The sequence below is a fragment of the Suillus discolor genome, assembly GCF_016758755.1.
Source record: "Suillus discolor strain FC423 chromosome Unknown F5147scaffold_1, whole genome shotgun sequence".
Lineage (NCBI taxonomy): Eukaryota > Fungi > Basidiomycota > Agaricomycetes > Boletales > Suillaceae > Suillus > Suillus discolor.
Window position 1 is genome coordinate 976796 of NW_024541248.1, and position 19039 is coordinate 995834.

At 48.7% G+C, this 19039-nt stretch overlaps 12 protein-coding genes across 12 annotated transcripts; 5 read left to right on the top strand and 7 right to left on the bottom strand.

The window, feature by feature from the left end:
* Positions 1-133: 133 nt before the first annotated feature.
* On the bottom strand, positions 134-1061 carry F5147DRAFT_7223 (uncharacterized protein). The gene is made up of 4 exons (XM_041438904.1): positions 887-1061; positions 446-835; positions 280-388; positions 134-227 (listed from the first exon to the last, which is right to left on the bottom strand). The coding sequence occupies exons 1-4, from the start codon at positions 938-940 to the stop codon at positions 220-222; spliced, it is 561 nt and encodes a 186-aa protein (XP_041300094.1). The 5' UTR covers positions 941-1061; the 3' UTR covers positions 134-219.
* A 363-nt stretch (positions 1062-1424) lies between these two features.
* Positions 1425-2245, bottom strand: F5147DRAFT_7221 (uncharacterized protein). Its single transcript, XM_041438896.1, has 4 exons — positions 2103-2245; positions 1656-2045; positions 1497-1608; positions 1425-1447 (listed from the first exon to the last, which is right to left on the bottom strand). The coding sequence occupies exons 1-4, from the start codon at positions 2154-2156 to the stop codon at positions 1434-1436; spliced, it is 570 nt and encodes a 189-aa protein (XP_041300095.1). The 5' UTR covers positions 2157-2245; the 3' UTR covers positions 1425-1433.
* Positions 2246-2844: 599 nt separating this feature from the next.
* Positions 2845-3708, bottom strand: F5147DRAFT_7252 (uncharacterized protein). The gene is made up of 2 exons (XM_041439106.1): positions 2970-3708; positions 2845-2917 (listed from the first exon to the last, which is right to left on the bottom strand). Exon 1 carries the CDS (start codon positions 3614-3616, stop codon positions 2978-2980), a length of 639 nt encoding a protein of 212 aa, XP_041300096.1. The 5' UTR covers positions 3617-3708; the 3' UTR covers positions 2845-2917; positions 2970-2977.
* A 45-nt stretch (positions 3709-3753) lies between these two features.
* On the top strand, positions 3754-5545 carry F5147DRAFT_663046 (uncharacterized protein). The gene is made up of 5 exons (XM_041434845.1): positions 3754-4102; positions 4157-4337; positions 4386-4609; positions 4667-4898; positions 4948-5545. Exons 1-5 carry the CDS (start codon positions 3828-3830, stop codon positions 5062-5064), a joined length of 1029 nt encoding a protein of 342 aa, XP_041300097.1. The 5' UTR covers positions 3754-3827; the 3' UTR covers positions 5065-5545.
* A 126-nt stretch (positions 5546-5671) lies between these two features.
* On the top strand, positions 5672-7047 carry F5147DRAFT_7365 (uncharacterized protein). Its single transcript, XM_041439434.1, has 6 exons — positions 5672-5867; positions 5925-5957; positions 6019-6234; positions 6288-6431; positions 6488-6629; positions 6690-7047. The coding sequence occupies exons 1-6, from the start codon at positions 5781-5783 to the stop codon at positions 6953-6955; spliced, it is 888 nt and encodes a 295-aa protein (XP_041300098.1). The 5' UTR covers positions 5672-5780; the 3' UTR covers positions 6956-7047.
* Positions 7047-8144, bottom strand: F5147DRAFT_7291 (SH3-binding, glutamic acid-rich protein-domain-containing protein). Its single transcript, XM_041439349.1, has 5 exons — positions 8005-8144; positions 7845-7949; positions 7735-7781; positions 7667-7680; positions 7047-7613 (listed from the first exon to the last, which is right to left on the bottom strand). Exons 1-5 carry the CDS (start codon positions 8072-8074, stop codon positions 7139-7141), a joined length of 711 nt encoding a protein of 236 aa, XP_041300099.1. The 5' UTR covers positions 8075-8144; the 3' UTR covers positions 7047-7138.
* A 167-nt stretch (positions 8145-8311) lies between these two features.
* Positions 8312-11007, bottom strand: F5147DRAFT_663056 (methylmalonate-semialdehyde dehydrogenase). Its single transcript, XM_041434846.1, has 15 exons — positions 10766-11007; positions 10576-10709; positions 10438-10514; positions 10301-10387; positions 10198-10252; positions 10128-10151; positions 9830-10078; positions 9704-9774; positions 9609-9656; positions 9522-9554; positions 9366-9462; positions 9131-9307; positions 8913-9072; positions 8684-8809; positions 8312-8627 (listed from the first exon to the last, which is right to left on the bottom strand). The coding sequence occupies exons 1-15, from the start codon at positions 10976-10978 to the stop codon at positions 8553-8555; spliced, it is 1626 nt and encodes a 541-aa protein (XP_041300100.1). The 5' UTR covers positions 10979-11007; the 3' UTR covers positions 8312-8552.
* Positions 11008-11172: 165 nt separating this feature from the next.
* On the top strand, positions 11173-13128 carry F5147DRAFT_563059 (uncharacterized protein; the record flags this gene model as incomplete). Its single annotated transcript, XM_041430652.1, has 6 exons — positions 11173-11616; positions 11674-12240; positions 12287-12503; positions 12639-12766; positions 12831-12891; positions 12950-13128. 6 exons carry the CDS (start codon positions 11173-11175, stop codon positions 13126-13128), a joined length of 1596 nt encoding a protein of 531 aa, XP_041300101.1.
* A 168-nt stretch (positions 13129-13296) lies between these two features.
* Positions 13297-15749, top strand: F5147DRAFT_7440 (uncharacterized protein). Its single transcript, XM_041439647.1, has 5 exons — positions 13297-13732; positions 13783-14221; positions 14277-15132; positions 15182-15427; positions 15485-15749. The coding sequence occupies exons 1-5, from the start codon at positions 13465-13467 to the stop codon at positions 15575-15577; spliced, it is 1902 nt and encodes a 633-aa protein (XP_041300102.1). The 5' UTR covers positions 13297-13464; the 3' UTR covers positions 15578-15749.
* F5147DRAFT_663071 (uncharacterized protein) lies at positions 15699-17153 on the top strand. Its single transcript, XM_041434847.1, has 4 exons — positions 15699-15966; positions 16020-16696; positions 16767-16915; positions 16971-17153. The coding sequence occupies exons 1-3, from the start codon at positions 15921-15923 to the stop codon at positions 16833-16835; spliced, it is 792 nt and encodes a 263-aa protein (XP_041300103.1). The 5' UTR covers positions 15699-15920; the 3' UTR covers positions 16836-16915; positions 16971-17153.
* F5147DRAFT_7400 (uncharacterized protein) lies at positions 16877-17355 on the bottom strand. The gene has a single exon (XM_041439454.1). It carries the CDS (start codon positions 17263-17265, stop codon positions 17011-17013), a length of 255 nt encoding a protein of 84 aa, XP_041300104.1. The 5' UTR covers positions 17266-17355; the 3' UTR covers positions 16877-17010.
* On the bottom strand, positions 17328-18524 carry F5147DRAFT_647171 (uncharacterized protein; the record flags this gene model as incomplete). Its single annotated transcript, XM_041433181.1, has 7 exons — positions 17328-17354; positions 17406-17545; positions 17657-17733; positions 17831-17931; positions 17996-18163; positions 18231-18351; positions 18442-18524. 7 exons carry the CDS (start codon positions 18522-18524, stop codon positions 17328-17330), a joined length of 717 nt encoding a protein of 238 aa, XP_041300105.1.
* Between the last annotated feature and the right edge of the window lie 515 nt (positions 18525-19039).

A 19039-nucleotide genomic window follows, 5' to 3' on the forward strand; every position in this document is an offset into this window, starting at 1 on the left:
ATACTAATCAAAGAAAAGACTTGTCGCATACCAAGCTGCTGGATTAATACATATTATTGTTGACCTTGCTCATTCAACAGCTTATCGCGGAGAACTCAAACAGATGTGCTCGTCTTGATTTTTTTTCCCTCAGACCCAACGCAAGGATAAATCGATCAATTGCATGCAACTTCATTATACACATTGTACAGACAGAGTTTGATTTGTTCTTGTAAAGGCTCACTCCACTGAGGAAAAGCTTAGTTCGTACTAGGAAGTAAGAGGATGGGAGGTACCCACCATAGTCGTAGTACAGTTTGACGTCGATCGGCCCAGACCTTTCCTTCGTGGTGAATCTGAAGCGCCGGGCAAATCTCCTGACACCTTCAAGGATGACGAAACCCCAAACCTGGCGTAGATCATTAAGATCACACTATGTCCACTAGACCGAACCCATCAAACGCACCACATTTATGACCCAGTCCCTCCCGGACTTGGCGGTGTCACTTTTCACGACACCGGCAATGAGGCCATCCTCAAGGGTATCCTCCGACCAACCTTCCTTCAAGAAATCAATATCAAGATCCTCGACCTTTGAACGCCAACTTTTGGCGATCAGATGTCCGAAGAGGGAATCCTCCTTGGAAATCTCCTGACCATTCAAAAGTAGAGTGTCTGCAGGAGCCTTGAAGCCTCCTGAAAGTGTCTGTTTAACATGAACGACCTCTACACCGTCATCGTCCGTGGTTTGGGTGGGTTCCAGTGTAAGGGTGAAGTTGGCAATAGCAGTGCGCTTTATGTAGCCAACGCCCTGAAGTTTCAAGGTTTCATCAATGTCGTCGCTCAGCGCTTTATTCTGCGATATATCGTGAGCGTTATGCGATAGTGCATCAAAGTAAAGACCCACGAGTCTGAGTTTTCCTGACAGATTCTTAGTCGTAACGGTGTCAGGACAAGCCATGGTTAGAAAAGATCGTAAATGAGTGGAAAACAATAGGTAGCAAGGGCATGATGCCTTGCCTTCTTATATTGCGAGTAGAAAGCCTTGATTTCATATGGAACGAGATAAGGATCCTATCAACTCGATATCCCCGGGCCACGACCCTTGACCGAGTGATACCCCTTTAAGAATAGCGTGAGTTCTAAAACGAGATTTAAACGCTTGATGAAGTCAAGTTATTACTTACTTCGGGGACGCGCAGTTGACTGCCGAGCCTTTGTGATCAGCACACACGAGAGCCATCAACGTAAATTACCAAAACTTGGACAATGGTACGACAATTGTTCTTGTCATCAGATCTCAGCAAGGGACCGGTCATGACCTCGGTCATGCCCGATTACCCTAGATTTGGTGTCTTTGGCAACATTGGGGTAATCAAGACCCCAAGTTCGAGGACTCGAACAAATAAAGTTAAACGTATACAACGTTCGCCATAGCAGCTCTTATTGTACATTCATAAAGGTCCGACTAGGAGAAAGATGTCAAAGTATATAGATCACTGCGAGAAATGACTCACTGTAATCATAATACAAGCGTTTGAGGATGGGACCATCCTTTTTATTTGATGATGTAAATTTCAAATGTCTTGCGTGCCTCCTCTCGCCATTCAATATTTCAAACCCCCACGTCTGAAAAATATAAGCGACACGAGTAAGACGAAGCGATAAAGTCGTACCATTTCTGCCTTCCATTCCATGCCAGTTTTTGAAGTATCGCTCCAGTCTACAGCAAGAACCAACCCGTCTTCAGCTGCCGCATCCTCCGTCCAGCCAGATTTCAAGAATTCATCCTCCACCTCCTCAACTTTGACTTTCTTTGATTTTCCGATCACAGCACCGAAAACATCATCGATATCGCCACGTTCCTCCCAATCAAGGATGCGATCTTCATTCGAGCCCTTGATACCGCCAGACAGAGTCTGCTCGACGTCAATGTGCTCGCCGGCCTCGTCTGTATAATGCTTGACGCTAAGCGTCAATGTAAACATCGAGATGGCACGTCGCTTGAACCAAGATAGGCCCTGGAGCTTGAGGATGTCATCGCTGTCGTCGCTCAGTGACTTGTTCTGTCACGGTCATCATCAGAATCGTGGCTATGACGTACATAACTTGAGCAGACGAACCATAATATATTTTCCGGTGAGATTCTTGTTGGTCACTTCGGGAGGCGCGGCCATGACGGATAAAATGAGACTTGACGAGGCTAATCAGTAGACTCTACGTATAATACATCGCTTTATATGTCTCAACATTAAACCGATCTCACAGTACTCTTGGTGCGGCCAGAATTTCACACGATCCATTCACGGGTGCATTCTTAAGTTCATATTGACATGGACGTTGATCTTTGCTGACGCGCTGACGTTTGAAATTGACTGCCGACTTGTCAACAGGAAATCCCCAAGACCATTTTTGTAGAATCAGAATCATCGAGATGGAATGACTGGATGCCCATGATGTTATGGTTACACTGAGATATAACGAGCAGCGCATGCAACGTTCAAGTTTGGCTGACGCTAATCGATATCATCGATCTCGACGAAAGATTTGGATATCGAAAACCCATTCTTGTATAATCATAGTCAATATAATCTCTACCTCCAAGCAGGAAAGGACTTTTTACTTATCACTTGCTCTGGTCGCCGCCTTCATTTCAGTGGCAGTAGCCCCTCGGGTACGCAATTCAGTCTCTACCCATGGCCTTGCGGTAATCGAATGCCGATCCAAGGAACAAGTGACTGGGGATGCAATGACGGTTTCTCACAGGTCCTAGGTCTTGCCTGAGCTCGAAAAAAATATTATTATCATGAGAGAAAGGACGAGGCACGCTATCATACAGATCTGGATGCGTCAGGTGCAACTTCCTTTGACGAGCACGCCGTGAAGCAGAAGCAACTTCTATGGTCTGCCCATGGGAGACTAACTTAAATTTAGCCTTCTGCCACCTAGGATCAGCAAAAAGTAGAACGCTCAGTAGCATAAGATGTTACCTTCTAGTCTATTCCTGCTTTGGAGCAAATACTGTGATGACCCTCCATATGGCATCCTTGCCACGTTCCCAAGCTTGCGGTCCTCTGGCTTCATCCCCTCCGAATTCAACCATAATTCCGTGCTTCAACCACTCACACCAAATGCCAATAGATCCAGATGAAGGTCCAGCACCACCGCCTTTGCGATCAGGTTCTCCAAGGCAGCTGACGAAATCTTTACCGTTTGATGTGAGCGAGATCTCGATCGAGGACTCGTTGGACGCCGAAGCCTCAGGTGAGAGCGATAGGTTCCACTTTGACATGGAATAGGTAGAAAAGGCGAGCTCCGCTATTCGACTGGATGTAGATGTTTTTGTGGTGGTCACCTTAGGCTTTGGGGTGTTGTAGATGTTAATGCTGTCAAGCACTAATGAATCAACTTGAAGGTCCTCGAGCTTCAGCCCTCCGGTGGGCTTGTACCCATTTTGAGGGATAAAGAGGAAGCTGATCCCTAGTGGATAGTAGTTGAAGTAGACTGCATCTGAATATGATTTCACATCGGGAACCGTCAAGCTCGTGTTGGAGTGTTGAACGAGATCTTTCAAAAACACGGTTATGGAGTCAGCGGATGGATTGGCGCCCAGTAAAGTCTGGATACCCGGCACCATCTAGTTTGAATGAGCAGAGGAATCAATCAGTAAGTTTATCTGGTACTCGAGCATGAGCGTACGACGGTAGGACAAGAGGGTTCCTGACAGTCCGCTGCTATAGATGTAACGAGATAAAGAACAAAATATTTGCGCGAGTGGTCACGTGGTAACATGTCCCATTCCGGTCTCGAACAAGTAGTCTTCGAACAGGCGTGCTCAACGTGATGCCATGGCTTCATCGACACCAACTGCCAAGGTCGAGCCTGAGGACTCCAAGTCCTTCTATGAAGGGCAGCATGAAGAGTATTCTTGGCTCGAAAATGCCATATCTAGTGCCATTCGGTTCATCATGAACCTCTTTCGCCCAGTAGCACCTCAGCTGATTCCATTATTCGTATGTCTTGCGTTAATTCCAGTTATCATACTTTTCTCCCTTTTCTCTGGCTGGTACGTTTGGAAGAATGTCGCCGTAGGGTGGGAGTCTCCTCTGTATCTGCAATATGGGTGAGGTCTCTTCCAGCCGCTCGGCTGTTGCTCATGGTACTTGTTTCGTTATAGCGATGGTACTTCGCCGTATGCTGAGATATCGTTACCATCTCTGGTACCTAGCCAACTCTATGATATCTCCATGCACCTCGTTATACCAGCATCAGAAGCGAATTTTGCCCTAGGGAACTTCATGACTACTTTGACGCTCTCGACGCCTTCTAATAGAACCTTGACATCAATTAGGAAGCCAGTAGGTACTGAATGGTATAGCCGCAGAGAAGATACTCACACATCCCAGGCTATAGTTCTACCACCTACAAAAAGCCGAGTATGGTCGTCGCCAAAATTAGTCAACCTTGACATTCTCTTCCTTGAGTCGCACGCACCCGGCGCGTCTCGCGTTATCGCCAGAGTGGAATTGGGGCGCAGGGATGGATGGAGGGCCCTTGGCAATGGTGAAGGACGAGAGTTAAGTGTTGTTTCTGCATTCCTGAGAGGGGCCGTCAAGCACCACGGAATTCGGTAAGCACATCTGTCGCCGTTTTCATTACCTGAACCTTATGGCCTGCTACCGTATAGGGGGCTTGTGACACGCTTCCCAGTCACTTTTGCTATTGTATCATCTGCCACTTTTCTCGTGATATCTCTTCTTGTGCTTGCGTCATGCATACTTCCCGCAATTCAGTGGCGCTTCCCAAGTGAGGACGACGGATCTGGTGAGCTGACCGAAGAAGCCGCCAAAGAGCGCATATACCGCAAGAGGCGGCAAAGGAGAAAGTTATCCCCAAAGAATGAAAACGATTCGCCAAGCGTTCGTCTATTGTCGAGTTTTATGAATTGTATGCTGAACGGTATCCCAGGAATATAAAACAGAGGATGTCCCGATTGATATGCCTCCTGCGGTTACGTTCTCTGAACAACCATTGCGCCGGCGTCGCTCAAGAGCCTCAGATGTTTTATACGATTCTGAACCTTAAATGTTTCTTCTCGGACTGTAATTGTTTTGCACGGACATGTTTCGTTGGCACTTCCGTGACGATTGTATTTATAGTTATAGTTCTGTCGCTGGTAGTAGTAGGTACAATCTCAATGTCTTGTAATTTCAGTGCTGCACACCGTCAATGTCGACTTCAATTGACCTTACGGCTGTCCTCTCGTAAATTGCTTACGCGGACTCTGAACATCGCGTCGGTTAAACCTTCGCATGTGGGAGATACCACCTTGTTCGCCAACCTACGTAGTATTGCTAAACCTTTTCATGTATTATTCCCAGTAAACCTTTCCATGTAGCATTGCTATTTAAACTTGGATATCCGAATGTGAAATCGCTTAAGGCGCCTAGTGGATTGCATGACAAGGTAAGGTTTAGGATACTCCGCGACAAGTACCATGCGAAACGCGGTGGTGGTCAAATGAAGAGCGTAAGTAATTTACGAGAGGACGGCCCGCAAGGTCAATTGAATTCGACATTGACAACGACATTTTAGAATCGACCACAGGGTAGACAAGAGAAATTCAAAGTCCGCGAAACACATGCTCCACATGTCTCGGTACCTCTTCATCCCTGAAAAATTGCCACTATTAGTACTGACTAACAAAGAATGCAACCTGAGCCACCAGGACGTGTCGTCATTTCCATTTTACAGACTCCATTATTACTACACCCACTCTGAGCACAGACCGTACCGCTTAAATGTCCACATTGCACGTCGAAAATCTCTTCGCTGTCGCAGGGAAGGTAGTTCTCGTGACAGGAGGTTCTCGTGGGATTGGGAAAATGGTGTGTCCCAAAAATTCAACTGCGCGTGGTGGTAAGGACTTAGTTTTTTTCTCCCAGATTGCCTCCGCATTCGTGAGGAACGGTGCCAAGGTGTGTATTACAACCTCCTGGCACATGGAAGGCACCTGACCTCCGTACCGCCGTGAAATAGGTCTATATCTCGGCCCGTTCTGCGAAGGAATGTCAGGCCACCGCAGAAGAACTCGGATCCAGTGGCCCAGGTTCATGCACCGCAATCCCAGCTGATATGTCTAAATTCTCTGAAGTGGAGCGGTTCGTGCAAGAACTCTCCGCGCGAGAATCCGTTCTCAATGTCCTCATCAATAACGCGGGGACAACATGGGCAGAGCCTATCGACCAATACCCAGTGCGTCATTTACTGTCGCCTTTGTTTGTCTCGCTGAATATCATACAACAAAGGATGAGGGGTTTTCAAAGGTCCTCACTCTGAATCTGCAACGTGTGTTCACTCTGATGCAAAAATTGCTGCCATTATTACGTGCGGGCGCAGCTCAAGATGGCAAGACAGGGGCCGTATATAATGATCCGGCACGTATTATCAATGTGGGTGCATCTTGAAATTTCGGAGATGTCCTTCTATCAACTTTTGATCCCATCAGATTGGCTCGGTCGAGGGCATCGGTGTGCCCGATCATGACACATATGCCTATGCTGCTGCCAAGGCTGGTCTGCATCACCTCAGTCGCCACCTCGCCGGCCGCCTTGGGCCCGAGGGCATAGTCAGTAATACCATAGCCTGTGGTGAGTCCGCTCTTTCATTCACTTCCCCTCTGAATTCACCGACTTGCGTCGACATTGCAGGTGCGTTCGAAAGCAAGAGTAAATCCATCATGGTTCATTTGTATTTTTGTCGTTTCATTGACTTGAATCTTACAGTGACGGCCCAATTTTTTGAAACTGCAGGGAACATCATCATCAACCAGATCCCGACGAATCGCTTTGGTACGCCCGAGGACATCGCAGGGGCCACGCTGTTCTTGGCAAGCAGGGCTGGTGCATACGTGAACGGTGCGACCATTGCCCTCGATGGTGGCTTTCTTGTCAACATGCCGATGAGCAAACTGTAAGAAGGAACTCGACGTTATATGCCTTATCATTTCGCATTCAGGAAAATTATGCACAAGTAACCTAACCACATCCGGCCGGCAGAGTTCTGCACCTTCCAGACCAATTCCAGACGCTAATATTTTCGTTCCACTTCCATGACTGGTATATAGATCAAGCAGATATAATACATCAGACCACAAGGGTCACTTGTTGTCCTCCTTTGTCACACTCGCGTCCCTAGTGTCTGTACTTGTCGCTTCCTTCGCCTTTGCTTTCTCATCACCCTCACCACCCTTCTTGGGAGCATCCTTTCCATTCCCACCACCACCCAAACTCTTGACCATATCCTCTGCATCGTCTCCTTCAAGCCCAAGCTCTTCGACTAACAACCTTAAATCGTCATCGGTGACTCTTACGCCCTGCAACCCGTACCCCTCCAGCTCCGTGCTTACATCAAAGTTGCCTTCGTGTTTGTTCACTGGTTTCAATGGGGTATCTGGGTCACGGGGAAAGAATCGGGGCTTGTGATGTTCCGGCGTCATTTGCGCGATGGGGACGGCCCCGGGCACACCAACGGGTTTGACCTCGGGCGCCGGACGATCTTCGTCGGTGGCGACATCCCAGCTTTCATTTAGCCGCAAGAAGGTAGCCAGTCCTTCGGTTTCGACGGCTTCTTCGCTGTATGGGGTAAATTGCCATTGAGACACAACGGGGTAGGAGAGAAGGCTTACAAGGCATCAAAGTCCTGTTCGGCGCAATTGTGATGAGTACTGTTCAGAAGGCGTGGATAAGAGCATACCCCAATAAATTTGCCGCCTACAAGTATACCTGGAAGCTGTTGCTTATCTGCCGAATCCGTCCGAGAGGCAGTATGAGCGCAGTATCAGAGCAGGATGTGATCGAACGCACCAGGCGGGGCCTTACGCCTCCACAAACGTTTGGCATCATCGTCAGAGGCAAGATCATAGGAGGTGTATGGGATCTTCTTGGTTTGGAGGATGCGAAGAATGTATTCTGGTTCATATGATGGTAGATCAACGTTGCGCACGTTCAGTGTCTATGTACGAACCTTGGCGCTTCCTTACGACGACCTGCGACGCGATTGTCGTGAGGAAGACTTGGATCGGGGGTGAGGGCATACGTGCTTTGGAACTTCAGGTGTTCATGAAGTCACGGCCGTCCAAGTTCAAAAGCTGATAGGTATCACGTGAACGTAGACGATACGGAAGACCGAAAGCAGGAATTTGCTCCACCAAGTGCATACGTGGATCGCTTCAAGTGCATAGTGTCGTTAGGACGCAGACTGATGCATGTGATTGAAACATCGCTAAGCTACTAGGGGTCAACTGGTGGATCCATCAGACGAAGCTGTATCAAGCTCGATATAAATATGCATATCTGCTGTGTTCGAGGTGATTTGGATCAAATGAAGTGAACTGATAGGCAGAGCAGAAAGCAACTTGATTTCATACATGAAGATGCGAGATATACAGATGGTTAATGATGGAAATATTGCGTGATGAATACATAACAGACAAGTGATCCTTTTCCTTTATCTTCATTCCTTTCTGTTTAAAAAGGTCGGGACAGCACGTGCTATGACCATGGCTCGCACGCTCAATGGTGCGTGGGCATATCAACTGACGCCTTGTTGCCAATGGCATCTTCTTGACGCCAGAGACTCGTCGTGGTCTGCACAGATGAAGTCGACAACTAAGTTCAAACACAGAGGGCTTGATTAGACTTACCTTATTTTGCGTATAGAAATTAATACCACTCTTCCCATAGAATCCGATATCACCAAGCACACTGCCCTTGTTACCGCTCCATGCAAACATAGGCAAAGGAACCGGAATAGGAACGTTGATGCCAACCTGTAGAGGCAGGAGATGATATTCCATTAGCATCAGTCCAAGTTCCTTTGAAGCAGTGACCCAAAACCCCAACATCACAGCGCATGAAAGAATAGAAACACACCTGCCCCACATTAACCCCCGATTCGAATTTCCTAGCTGTCGCGCCCGACTGCGTAAAAATCACAGCACCGTTGCCGTACTTATTTTTATTGATAATGTCGAGCGCATCGTCGAGCGTGTCTGAGGTGATCACGGTAAGCACCGGGCCGAATATCTCTTCGCTGAGTGTAGCGACGAGTATCAGATTGTGACCAGTCATGGATGAGAGATAATACACACCGGTAGCACCGCATCTCCACCGTTCCCTCTAAAACTGTTGGACCTACAAAGTTACCAGCGGAGTACCCAGGAACTTGAACGTTCCTCCCGTCAAGATGAATTCGCCCTCCTTCGTCTGCACAGGATGCGATGAGGCCCGTGACACGAGCTTTGGAGGCGGGAGAGATGAGGGGGCCACTGTGTGCGGTGCAGGTCAGCGTTGCGCAGGTTCAGAGGACGGTGAAAGGGTACTTACAGATCTGCGCCCTCCTCAAATCCTCCGTTCACGTTTAGCTTTGATGCGCGTTCTACAAGCTCAGGGAGCCATGATTGCGCTGCGCCGACGAGTACAGCTATACATGCACAGATGCACCATAACGTAGGTGTCAAACGGCAGGTTCGCACGACTTACCTACTGAAACTGCCATGCACCTCTGTCCCGCAGCTGTCCAGGCACGATCATGTCAGCACAGTCCACATTAAAAGGGTGGACGCCTACCGCCGAATGCAGCACCAATAATGGAATTGAGCGCAAGATTCTTATTTGCTGTGTATTACGTGAGTTTCAGTCACACACAATGAGAGGTATCTTACCATCAGGCATGATTACCGCATGATTCTTTGCGCCCAAATTTGCCTGCACACGTTTGCCGTTCTGCGTGGCCCTGCCGTATCCATCGACATGGTTCCGAAGATCATAATTTAGCTCGTTCTACTCACCTCTCGTATATATGTCTTCCTGCGCGATCTCCCCCCACAAAGCTCACTGCTTTGATTGCCTCGTGATCACAAATTCTGTTGACAACAGGCACGGTCCCATGCACCACGTTTACTACACCTTCGGGGAGACCAGCACGGGCACAGAGCTCAGCAATGATCATGGCTGCACCGGGGTCCCGCTCAGATGGCTTAAGGATGAGGGTGTTACCAGTAACGGTAGCAAGGGGGATTGTCCAGAGGGGAATCATTCTGAATAGGGACGTAAGGGGAAGCCAGGGACGTGTAGAAAAGAGCTTACGCTGGGAAGTTGAAAGGTGCAATGCTGTAAGAGGTAAGTGTATGTTTGCGTGGGATACTTCAAAACGGACCTCGCGCAGACGCCGAGAGGGAGCTTTCGGACTTCTGTGTCCATGTCTTTGCTGACTGCGGCGACGTGAGCACCATGACCAAAAATTCAAACAGCACACAAACCTTCCAGTTTCTCGCCAACGATGTTGGAGGTGATACCGATGGCAGTTTCGACAACTTGAAGACCACGGAGGACATCACCGTGAGCATCTTGGAAGTGATTAGAGAGAATGCCGAAAGGACCGAGAAGGTACACGTACCGGCAAGGGTCTTTCCCTGCTCGAGGACGATGCTGTGAGCAAGTGCGTCTGCATTTTGACGGATCTGATACTGAAGTCTGAATGCAACGTAAGCGGGTCAGGTGTTGGTAAGGTGGGTATTCTTTCTCGAAGACAGACTCTATGGCAAAACGTTGGCGAGCGAGAACGCTCTGCTTGCTCCATGACTTGAATGCCTGACTAGCAGCATCAACTGCCTGGTCAAATTCCTCCATGGTAGTCTCAGGGACGCGTGTGAGCAGTGTTTGGGTCGACTGCCGGACAATCATTAACACTTGCTCTTACACAGTAATCTGGGACATAGACGTACGGGGTCGAGCACATCATGCCATTGTGTTGTCTTACTGTCGACGAAGGCGCCGCCAATGAAATTCTTGGTGTTACCTCCAGTTGCACTAGTACCCTGCCAAGTCGCGCTGAGATTCTCTGCCTTGGGACGTGCGAGGGCATTTAAGCCTGCTGTCGTAGCATAAGAGCGCGATGGACTACGGAGAGGAATACGAGCAAGACGAGAGATCGACATGACGGACGGATCCAACGGGAAGGCAGACCGAGTGCAGCTCTCGCTCGGAGTCTCAAGTACTTTACGGTGCCCCGCGATAATCTCACGTGACTATAGCACGTGATGAAGACACGTGGATTTGAGTACTTTCAAATTGTGGGCTCGTCAGGGTCAACAACGGTGAACTCATCTTCTCGCTGTCGCGTACGTCCTAAATGAACGCCCCAATACCGAATGGATTACCTGCCCACCACACCGGTCGACCTCAAGACCAGTTCTACAACCAGAGCATGACAGGCATCCTCAACCATCAAAACTGGCCGTCGATGAGCCAGAACCAATATCCTCACCAACCCCAGAATCATCAATGGCAACAGCACCAGCAAAGCATGCAGATTAATGGTCATCATACGGCCCAGCAGCAACAGCCAAATTGTAACGTGCCAGTTGCACCGAACGTGAACTCAATTCAGCACGCGTTCCCCAATCCGAGTTTTGATCTCGCGTCTGTCGTTCCACAGCAACTCATGCAGGACTTTCTTCGCCTAACAATTCCAGTCGGCCAGTCACCTAACGACGATTCCATCCTCGCTCAAGCTCTTTTCGACTGCAAGCAGTCCGGGAAGACGTACAGACAAGCTTTGGAGGGGTTACATGGTGTGCGTGTCATCTCTACTAAATCGTAACATGCACATGCATTAATCACACTCCCTTAGGTCAATAATCACGCTGCCAACCTTTGGAAAGACTATTACCTCGACCACCACGACCGCTTCGATGTCCTCGTCGCTCGTCTAGCAGAAAAAAGCCAAACATCAAAAGCAGTCAAAAAACCTTTCAGTTCCAGCCGCGCATCCACCTCCGCGACAAAGTCTGCTTCCCCTCTAAACAATCGCGATCGTGACTCGCGGAAAAGACAGTCTTCACCTTCCCCACCACTCCGACAAAGTCGACCCCCCAAACGCTCTACACCTACCGCCATCAGCACAACTCAGTCCCTGGGCTACCGTCCCCCAAAACGCCCCAGAGCAACCCTAAACTCCCTCTCTGCACCTCTACTCCCAACAAACCTTCCCTCCAAGCTTATGCCGCTTCAAGCAGATATCACTTTACCCCGTCCACCGTCGCGAAGCCCTACGCCCCCAACAAGAATCGAAGCTGGGACAAACGGGAACAGGTATACAGAGGAGGATCGCGCGTATTTCTTGAAATTTATCAGTTGGAGGCTGAGTCAGGATGCGAGCCTGACGAAGAAAGAGTTATGTGCGATGTTGAATGAAAAGGTGGGGAGTTGTGCTTGAACACGTGTTCAATATTGACCCTGTACAGGCCCCACATCATAGCGCACCTTCCTGGGCATCTCACTGGCATGCCAGACATGACATTGCAGACAAGATCCTGCACTCCTTTCAGGGCGATGAGGATGAGGACGAAGATGAGGAAGAGGACGAAGAAGACGAAGAAAACTCGGACTCTCCAAACGCACTATCCGATGCGGTTGAAGACTCAGAAACTGAAGTCATTCGCCAGACAACATCCATACTTCGTCGCACAAAATCGGCTGCTCGTGTCCCAAACACTAAGATGGTTGCATCCAAACTGGGCGTCGCTTCCTCGCAACCCTCCCCTTCTCCCTCGTGTGGCAATCACGATGCCTCCGCCACGACAGATAATGACGAAGCAGACATGGGAGCGATTGGTGGTTCGTTCACACCTGCGGATTGGAGGATTATAGCCAGGTATGTTGCGCGCACTCCGGGGTGGAATGACATGGTAGGTCGGGAACGATGGGAAGGCTTTCTTGAAAAGGTGAGTACTATCATATTCTATATGCTGAATTTGGTGAATTGATCGTGTGCATTTGATGGTGTAGTTCCCGGATAGCGAGAGATCAGAAAAATCATGGGGTGAATTCTACAGAAGGAACGAAGATGGTGAGCACCTTCCTCTCGCATGTATGTCCTGAGGTTGTCTCTCATTAATTTCACATAGCCATCATGTCACTGGCAGCCCACTACAAAGGTACAAAGTGGTCGAGTAATGATAGTATCAAAATGCAGCAAGGGCGGCCGAGTTGGGCACGCAACCGGGGGCGGCAAGGCACAGAAGGAACAGAAGAAAAAGGATCGGATGAAGATGGCGATTATGAAACAGACGATGGAGAAAGGTAGGGGATATGCGGCAGAGAAGTTTTGCCTGTGGTCTATATAGGATGATATGCTGGTCGATATTTTGATGGCCTCGGCAAGGTACCATACTTTTTTTTGGTAATGATCTTTTGCAAATCTCATATGACATCTACGCATATGCATTCCTCTCTCAATCTGAGCTGTGCTATGAGGATGCTCAAGTATGCTGTGGTGCTACTTAATAATCAACTATTAAGTAATAATATAGGGGACAGCATCGGTGATGTTTTAATTTTGGATGGTTACTGCGCAGTGTGCGTCTCAGATGTCTTTTCGCACAACCAACTCTTCATGACAGTTGCCTCAAACTGAGCTCTCATGGATCAAGAGCTCCGGAACAGTTCTTCTCGCGAGACAACAGTCCACTCAAGCGAGGAGAGATCAAAGTTTGAGGCAGGGACCTCAGAGCAAGGCCTCTATGGTCCGGACTCATTACTAGTAGGAGCCTCACCTCATCCTCCACCACCCTCCACTCGTTTCTCAAGACTCGCTGATTCATTTAGAGCACGATCTCCTCAGTTGTATCATGTTATTGATCGAGCGGTCAAATACATTCGGGGACCCAGGCCGAAGGTCGATCTTCCGAGTGAGTTTCTATGTTTTGAATCACTCACTACCAGTATTCACGATATGCAGACCCTGTGCCCCTCCTTGGTCGCACGTACAACTTCAAAGGCCGCCGATTTGCCATCGCACTCGAACCTGCAATCATTCGATTCACTCGTCCACTTACCGTTGCATGGCTTTTCGTCCTCCTCGTAGCAGCATATATCATTTCCTTTTCTTTTTTGGTCCGTGCACAATGGTATACAATCCCTGCAAGCTCTTTTGTCGGTTGTACATCCGTCTTCTGGACAGGAGACGCAGGATGCGGTCTGGACGGTAGCTTGTGCGCGCCGTTCAGTAATTCGTCTTTTGATTTCAGATGCCCGGCGCAGTGTAACAGTGTTGTCCTGCAGAACCCGCGTGTGGTGGGCGATGAATCTGTGGATTTTGTACCGCTACTTGTTGGAGGTGGGGATAGTCAGAAGACTTATAGAGCTGATAGTTTTATCTGCGCTTCTGCCGTTCAGGCGTAAGTTGTCGATCATTTCAACGCTGCAGACTTCACTCACGTGTTCTCTACATAGCGGTTTTTTCAGTGACTCGACAGGAGGTTGTGCATCTGTTAACCTCGTGGGGAATTTCACGAACTATTTACCTACAACTGCTTTCAAACTGTCTTCCATCGGATTTCCCTCTGTATTCCCAATGTCCTTTAGATTCTCACCGTCAGATGTTCTGACTCACTGCACCGACCTCCGCACACCGGCGCTCGCTTTCAACATACTTATTACATGTTTACTCTTCCTCGTATTACGACCCAAAGCTATCGTCATGTGGTGGTGCCTCGTCTGCATTGGATTTTGGCACATTGCATTGTTCTCCCAGCCCCAAGCGACTCCACCTCCACTGGACGTCGCCTTCGGTGCATTCCTGCCTGCCCTTTTCGTCTGCTACGGATTCTGGCGCGTTGCTGTGAGGTTTACATTGCCTCTGTTCGCAAACGCTCCGTTTGAAGCTATGATATGGTACCTTGCACCTTACTGGACTGGTGTTCTTACAAATCTTACCATGGACCAAATTCCTATTGATCGATTGACCGCAGCTGATATCAAGCAACAACCGGGGGGTGTTCTAGCGCTTATCATTATTGTCCTCATCCTTTTCGTCCTGGTGGTCAACCAGATACGTGTTATTCGGAAGACTGGCTGGCTGCCATACTATCTTGGGTGGTACATCATCGGAGGCCTCGTGGCGCTGGTACTGGCGTTGCTGCCTGGCCTGCAGTTCAGACTGCATCATTACATCATCTCGATGGTATTGTTTCCTGGTGTTGGGTTCCCAACGAGGCTTTCAGCGATTTATCAAGGGTTCCTCCTTGGAATGTTCCTTAATGATGTGGCTGCGTTCGGCTTTGACTCGATACTGCAGACCGCTGCTGATGTATGCCCTTTTAACTATGCATGCCCTCAATAGCTCATGTAGTGTTCAGCTTGTTGACGGCGGGACAACTGGCTCTCCCTTGCCTACTTTCCTCACGAATTCCACCACCTACAACGCCTCCGTTGCTCTCGCGAACCAAACCATTAGCTGGTACGGCATGCCTACGGCCATTGCCACGCAAGGCTGGAATGGTTTCGCATTACTCGTGGATGATGTGGAGGTGTACGTGGGCACTGCACTGAACTACTCACTTGCTGCACTAGAAGCTGGCTTGCCACATTTCTTTAGGCTTGCTGTAAGTGCTTTTAAGGGACTTTCTGCGCTGGCTAAAGACTGGTGGATTCTTTTGTAGTACGCACTGGATGGTACAGCTGGTGATTTTACGATGCCTGTGACCCTTTGGCCGAATGGAACTTGGGTGGACCCGCTACCCGGAGCTTCGTAGATATTTATGATCATTATCTATAGCTAGAACATTGTAGTTTTCGGACGCTGTCGTTGCGTAGTAATAGGAGGTTCAGGACTTCCTATCTCGTCATGACCAATATTGTTGGCTTGTCCTCGTGGTTCTCTTGTATTAGCAACGTACACAGTGGAAATACGAAGCTGTTCCGTATGCGGAATATATACGGCTGCTCATCGTAATTGTGGACTGTGCCACTGGAGTCCTGGTCTGTGGACACACGGCCAATTGAAGGACATTTATACTGATCTTCCAGAGGCTCCGAGGCAGCCCTCACACTTTCTCAATCATCCCATCATCCTCTGAGTACTCTCGATCTGAACCCATGGCACCTCGTTATTCCAAAAAGTTGAAATTTAACAAGAATCAATGTACGTCCTCACCTTGAACGGTACCTAGACGCATGATCATGATCCGCTTATAGATTTCACTCCCGACGGCTCACGCCGCGAATGGACTTGCAACATTTGCATCCCAAGGTGCCCCAATCAATTCCATTTCACAACTATGCAAGCCGCAGTTCGACATGAGAATACATCTCCCGAACACGCGCAACACATTTCCGATGTAGAGTGGTGGCAACCACGGGACGATGACGGCTGGGGAACCCTCGAACAGCCTCCGCTAACTTCCGATGGCCTACGCACATGGGAGATGCAAACGCACGTGGATCATGTGTATGATCTAGTGCCGTTCTGGATCCGCGGGGTGGATGCTGCTGAGAGGGGTGAGGTGCTAAGGATGGAGGAATTCCTGCAGATGATGGAGGAGAATGGCGGATGGCGGACCTCTGATGAGGTTTGGGGGATGTTGGGAGCTTTGAGGAAGCCGAATCATGAAGAGGGGAGCGATGGATGGGGGCGTAAAGATGATGTGCCTATTCCCAGGGCTGCCACCGTGACCGGTACGGACTTGACATCGGGCGACCAGGATAAAGGCTGGGGCGTTACGGAGGAATGGGCGGTTCCCCCTACCAATACTAGTAGCTCTTCTTCCCACCAGAGACGAGATCTCGGCGGTACGCATCCTTTTGTAGATGACATCGCTCTTCAGGAAGCGGCAGGTGAAGATAGGCGCCGAAGGATGAACCACTTTTTTGAAGTGAGTAACCTCCTGCAGGGCTTTGACAGGGCTGCAAGTTATTAAACTATTAATGTTATGCTTTTAACAGATGCCGACGGAACAGAAGGTGCTGAAGATTCAGGAGATGATCCGTTACCTTCGCGCCCATCCTGCCTAGCAGTCGCTGCCTTAATACGCCGCTTCTCGTTGTTGTTAACATGCCCTCATCGTTCGCCCACTCGTTGATATAAAGTCTTGGTAACTGGCAAGTCAGCCTTCAGGGGTGACTTGTCAAGTTGAAGCTGAAGGATAAGGAGCGAGCTCTTTCAAGTTGACCCTTGCTCGGAGCGAAGTCAAGTTGTCAAACCAAGGGCTACTAGTGGTTCATAAAACAATGGTATTCCCGTACGTAAATAAGAGACATTGGTAAGTGTATGGATGCGAAAGTAACGATGTGATGTCGCGGATCTATGCAATGTATTGATACAGTAGTAGAGTAGAACGAAATGTGCGCAGCTGAGCCAAATATATAAGCGGGGGATCATCATTAGCGCAATAATCGGAGGAATAAAGTAGTAATGTGCACGAGAGCCTATGTACACAGGCATCGATCTTTATGAGATCCTTATTCGAATCTGATTCAAAACGCAGGCAGTGATGCACTTTGATTTCAGTCGCAGGTGGCAGGGCAGTCATTCTATGAATGGAATCAAGGGAAAGAGTCAATCAAAAAAGCATGACAACCTACCGGACGGGTGAATGTTAGCATGCCATGGTAACCTTTGGCAAAACCAGCGCCCGCATATGCAAACAGGTATTGCCATTTGCACTGGAAAGTATCGAAATCGGCCTTGTCTTCTAGACTAGGGTAGTTTTCGATAATCAAGTCTTGTCGACATTGGCATCAAGCGACGTCCCCATTCGCGCAGCGTCCGCGGGTAGTCTACACGTACACAATGATTAGTTATTGAGAACGCCATGTAAAGCAAAAGCACCTACAAGCTGCGCAATTTTCAACACCCTCGAGCATGAAATGCCCTTTTGAACCAGTGTTGGCGGTAATGAGCGCTGTGGCACTAGGGAGGTAAGAATTAGGCCACATCTATTTGCGCATGAAATCCTCAGGCCGAAATCTTTTGGTTAGCGTGTCACGGTGAAATGCAAACAACGTACTGATAGCCAGAGTACCGCGATTCTGGGAATATTGATGCACTAACCACAGCCGCTGCATTGCTGGACTTTAGAGCAAAGTCGGCAAGTTTGAAGTGGTAGTGCTTATAAGAGGAATTTCGTGGTCGTCCATGAGATGAACACGAATGACATCTTCAAGTTGCAGACCAGCCTTAACTTAATGCATTCCTCAGCAAGAGCCTTTTGTTCTTTTGACAAAGTCAAAGTGTCGACTTCGCAGCTAAACGTGCGAGCAGTCTGAAAGAAATCTAATCTCCACAAACACCTCCTTCGGCTTCGGTACCACAGGGCATCATCGATCATGGAGTCCGAGGCCTGAGTTTATTTGATTAAAGCTAAAAATAACACTACGTAGCGATAGATTCCCATTTACGGCTGTTACCTGGCTTTGCCACTGTTTCATTCGGTCATTAGTCTCCAACCTTGGTACACCGATCTCTGGCTGCCACTGCATGTGACCACAGTTCATCATTGCTATAGGAGACATAGGATCTCTGATCGTCCTGCAAATTTTGCGGAATGTGCAGATGTTTGTACTGGGACCACGCCGCCTTATCCGTTGTGCCACTAGTGTTCAAGAATTCAACGCTAACCTAGCTTCAAGTTGTGACCGGCTCCGGACGAAGTAGAAACCGGCATGTCTATTGCCTTCCAGGAGTAGTACACCCCTGGACATTAACACTTTTGGTGGTTCAGCCTGGGAGCACGAGAAGTTTGTGCGAAGCTTCGTTGTGGTAACTATTCGGTGTTCCAACGTCGAGCAATACCATGTCTGAAACACTTATACTCATGCTAAGGATGGAACAGATGTTGGGAGATGTAACCTCCCGGAGGATATGGAGAAGCATAGCCAATGGAAATGCGTTAAGATGGCGCTAACGCTCTAGCATCGACTTTATAGATTGCCCGAGGACGCATCATGCATATCGTATCGATACCATTACTGAAATCGGTTTACCACTCACATTTTGAAACCACGAAGAATAGCGTATTGCACGGATACATCTTTACTAGCCGCCCATGCACTGGTTTGGTCATCGACGTTTCAGCTTGCTCGCGTACCAGGAATATCGATCACCGCAACACCAGCATCCGCTTCAAGGGCTGTATCAGGCAATATGCAAGAGTGCGGGGGGCACGCACGGTACTACTATCAGATCCCTAGTATCATATTGTCATGCAGATTGGCCT